Source organism: Apis dorsata, unplaced genomic scaffold, assembly GCF_000469605.1.
Source record: "Apis dorsata unplaced genomic scaffold, Apis dorsata 1.3 scaffold_92, whole genome shotgun sequence".
In the NCBI taxonomy this organism is placed as follows: domain Eukaryota; kingdom Metazoa; phylum Arthropoda; class Insecta; order Hymenoptera; family Apidae; genus Apis; species Apis dorsata.
Genome location: NW_006263390.1, coordinates 856,006 through 859,670, shown reverse-complemented (window position 1 = coordinate 859,670; position 3,665 = coordinate 856,006). Strand labels below are relative to the sequence as shown.

Genomic DNA, 3,665 nt, shown 5'->3' with positions numbered 1-3,665 from the left:
TTTTTTTTTTTTACCTGAAATGGTATATCTGATACAGTAATTGCTAGATAATAAGCCTTAAGAGAATACCATCTATTAAAATTTTCTTTCAGGAGTACTGGCAATTCTAGTGGAACTGTGAAAAGAAAAGTTTTTAAAATATTATCATAAACAAAGAAAATAAAAAAATAAATAAAAATATTTTTTAAAATATAACTTACAAGATAAGATTGTAATAGTCATTGATGTATACATAAGAAACAACATATTAAAGAATAGAAATCCAAGGTTGCTAAGTACTTTAGCACCGTCATTTCCAATATCATAATAAAGTGCGCCAATCAATAATCCTACTAGAATATGAGCAAAGAGTCGAAGATACATAAGTGTCTAAAGGAAATAATATCAGAATCATAAAATTTTTTATTTAAAGACTTTAAATAAAATTTGAATTGATTAATTTACCCAATCTCTACGACTGAAAAGTAAAGTTCGTTTTAAAACAATCCAGAATTGTTGATATTCCGATGTGGGATATCTTTCTGGAGTGACTATAATTGATTCATCGAGTAAAGCCACATCTGCGTTATCCTTCTTTTCCATATCAATTGGTATTACTACATCTATTATAGAAAGACAATAACAATAACAAAATATTTAAAAATAATTGATATATTTATAAATTATTTAATAATTTTCAATTTTCTTATCTACCTTGTTTTGCGATATCATTACTTGTGTAAGATGAAATAATTCCTTTATTATTAATTTCTTTTTTTACTTTATCCTCTTCAAACTTTTCTTTTAAATTACTCACATCATTTTTATCTTTTCTTTCAGTATTTTTTCCACCTTCTTCGTTTTTCGAAAACGAATCAGGTAAATTATTGAGTTCTTCCAATTTATTTTCAGGAAATGGATATCCTTCTCGAATATCATATTTTCCGTTCTTTATAGCATTTACCAAATTTTTGATATTATCTCCATATTCTCCACAAGATACTTCAATGACTGAAAATTAAAATATAATAATCATTATTTTGAAATCAGTGTTTTAAAGAAAGCTAAGATACTTCAATGTCATAAATAACTTACTGAAAGAGGCTGGATTGTGATAACTTGGACAGTTGAGCCCAATATTTCTAAGAAATGGTACTAATTGTGATGTAGATCCCTGATACACACATTGTCCTTCAGCTAATGTATATAACGTATCGAACATTTCAAAAAGTCTAGCGCTAGGTTGATGAATAGTACATATTATCGTTCTTCCGCCTCGAGCTAAAGTCTTTAAGAGCAAGATGCATTGAAAACAAGACGAAGAGTCTAAACCACTGTAAATTAATAAAAACTATATATATGTTATTCAGCAATATTTTCACTAAAATATGAAAAAAATGCAAAAAATTAAATAAGACAAAATTTGTATCTCTTTTCATTAAATTTTTAAAATACATTTATTTTATTATTACCATTAAATAATTGTTAAATAAATTGATCTTTCATTTTTTTCTTAATCGCAAAATAAAATTCTAATAGATTTTTATTCAAAAATTACTTTTCTAAAGTTTTAATCAATTTTTAAAAGATTTATCAAGATGAACACATAAATGATAAATTAATTGATAAATTCGATAAATGCAAAGATAAAAATTACGATATTTAAAAAAGAATGTTATATATAATTTCAGTGAAAGCGAGAAAGCAAGGACTTTCAAAAACTTCAAGATTCGTTGTATACTTTCTCTTAGTTCATGTTTTTATTTCTTCGTTTGATGAAATTAACTTGTACGCGTCAATTTCATTGTTTATAACATATAATTTCTTATATATATATAACTATTACAAATTGATGAAATATGATTGTATCTTTATTAGAAAAAATTCAAGTCAAAGAATATTCACTATTTATGAAATATAAATAATATATATACTATACATAAATATAGATATATGTATATGTATATGTACAAACAGAAAACAAGATTCTTTAGTATTAATGATAGTGAAAGTTGGTTGGCATTGATCTATTAAGAAGAAAAAATATTTTCTTGATATAAATTTATAATTTCTATAAATGAATAAACATTTCAAAAACATTCTTGTTTTCTTTTTCTTCGTGCAACATATAAAGATTTGCTCACCTAGTAGGTTCGTCAAAAAACATTATCGGAGGATTATTGACCAATTCAAGAGCAATAGAAAGTCTTTTTTTTTGCCCACCGCTCAAATTTGATGTCATAGTTTGACGATGCTCGGATAAACCAAGTGTTTCTAAAATCTCTTGAATCTAAATGACACAAATAATATAATTAAAAAGTTAAATATTCTTTTTTACTATTCTTTTAATTTTCAAAATAAACATTTATTTAAAAATATTTTTTATAGATTATATTAAAAATGAAACACAAAATGAAACGTACCACTTCTTCTTTTTCTGTTTTGTTAACATGCGATCCAAGTTTAAGATTTGCAGCGACTTTCATGGCTTCAGCCACTGTTAAATTCGCATGAAGTTGATTATCTTGCATTATATAGCATGATAATTTTCTAAAGGCACTAAGATCCCTTTCATGACCATTCATTGTAACACTTCCTTCAGTACCTGTTGATCTAAGCATACAGTTCAACTACTTTTTAAATGTATAATAAAATGTATAATCGTTTATGCTAAAAAAAACAATATTCTTTTTTGTTAAAATGAATTAAAAATAATGATAAATTTCATTATGTTTTATATATCATATATCATTTCATATTTCATATCAAAATTTTATTTTTTACGTATAATTTACGTAATTATTAAAACATTAGAAAATAAAATTGAATACATAAATAGTAATTATAATGATCATCGTACTTAATCTACATAGGTCATTTGTATATCTTATTCAAATCGATAATTAACATCATTGAACATTTTTTTATCATATTCAAAAGTTTTTGTAGAAGAATTGCAAAAATAATAAATCATAAAAAAAAATAAAAATATTTGAGAAAAAAAATATTTTTAATTGACAACGGAAAGAATTATTCTTGAGTGAATTATTTGATTTATTTACTAAAAATCCATTTATAAATAAAATATAATTAATATGTACAAACGAACATTGATTTTTTAATGAATACATTACAGAATTTGCATAAATATAAGGACTCACTTGTATCCGGTCAGAATGTTTAAGAGAGTAGATTTTCCTGCACCGGAAGGCCCCATAATAGCTGTCAGTTCTCCAGATCGTAATCTTCCACTGACAGATTTTAAAATTATTTTTGCATCTAAAAATTATTTAATTACTTTTAATGATAAGGAAAAAAAACTGTTGTATAATTATTTTACTTATAAAGAAATGAATTCTTTATATTTATGATTTCCCATATATGCATGTTCATTGTGATTCATACGTATATATTTTGAAAAATATATATATTTTTATATATATTTTTAAATATATATGTTTCTTTTTCTTATAATATAAAAAATATTTTTAAATTATAAATATAATTTATCATTATATTTTATGCAAAATTATTTAACTATATATACAATATCAGAATTAATATTATGATAATATTATGATGTTATTACGTCACACTACTAGTATCTGTATATAACAATGATTGCGTGACCATGGATTTGTTTGCAGACATAACGTTTATGTTGATAACTTTAATAAAAAATCAAA

The 3,665-nt window shown here is 23.5% G+C and overlaps 1 protein-coding gene across 3 annotated transcripts in view; it reads right to left on the bottom strand.

The window, feature by feature from the left end:
* The window catches only part of LOC102676364 (ATP-binding cassette sub-family G member 1), an 8,056-nt gene that overhangs the window by 1,390 nt on the left and 3,001 nt on the right, over positions 1-3,665 (bottom strand). For all 3 annotated transcript variants that reach the window (XM_006611744.2, XM_006611745.2, XM_006611746.2), the window contains exons 3-10: positions 3,141-3,258; positions 2,403-2,592; positions 2,124-2,269; positions 1,075-1,313; positions 694-990; positions 445-602; positions 201-369; positions 15-115 (exon numbers count right to left, since the gene is read on the bottom strand). In XM_006611744.2, the coding sequence (XP_006611807.1) occupies positions 15-115; positions 201-369; positions 445-602; positions 694-990; positions 1,075-1,313; positions 2,124-2,269; positions 2,403-2,592; positions 3,141-3,258 (1,418 nt within the window). The remainder of the gene's footprint in view (positions 1-14; positions 116-200; positions 370-444; positions 603-693; positions 991-1,074; positions 1,314-2,123; positions 2,270-2,402; positions 2,593-3,140; positions 3,259-3,665) is intronic.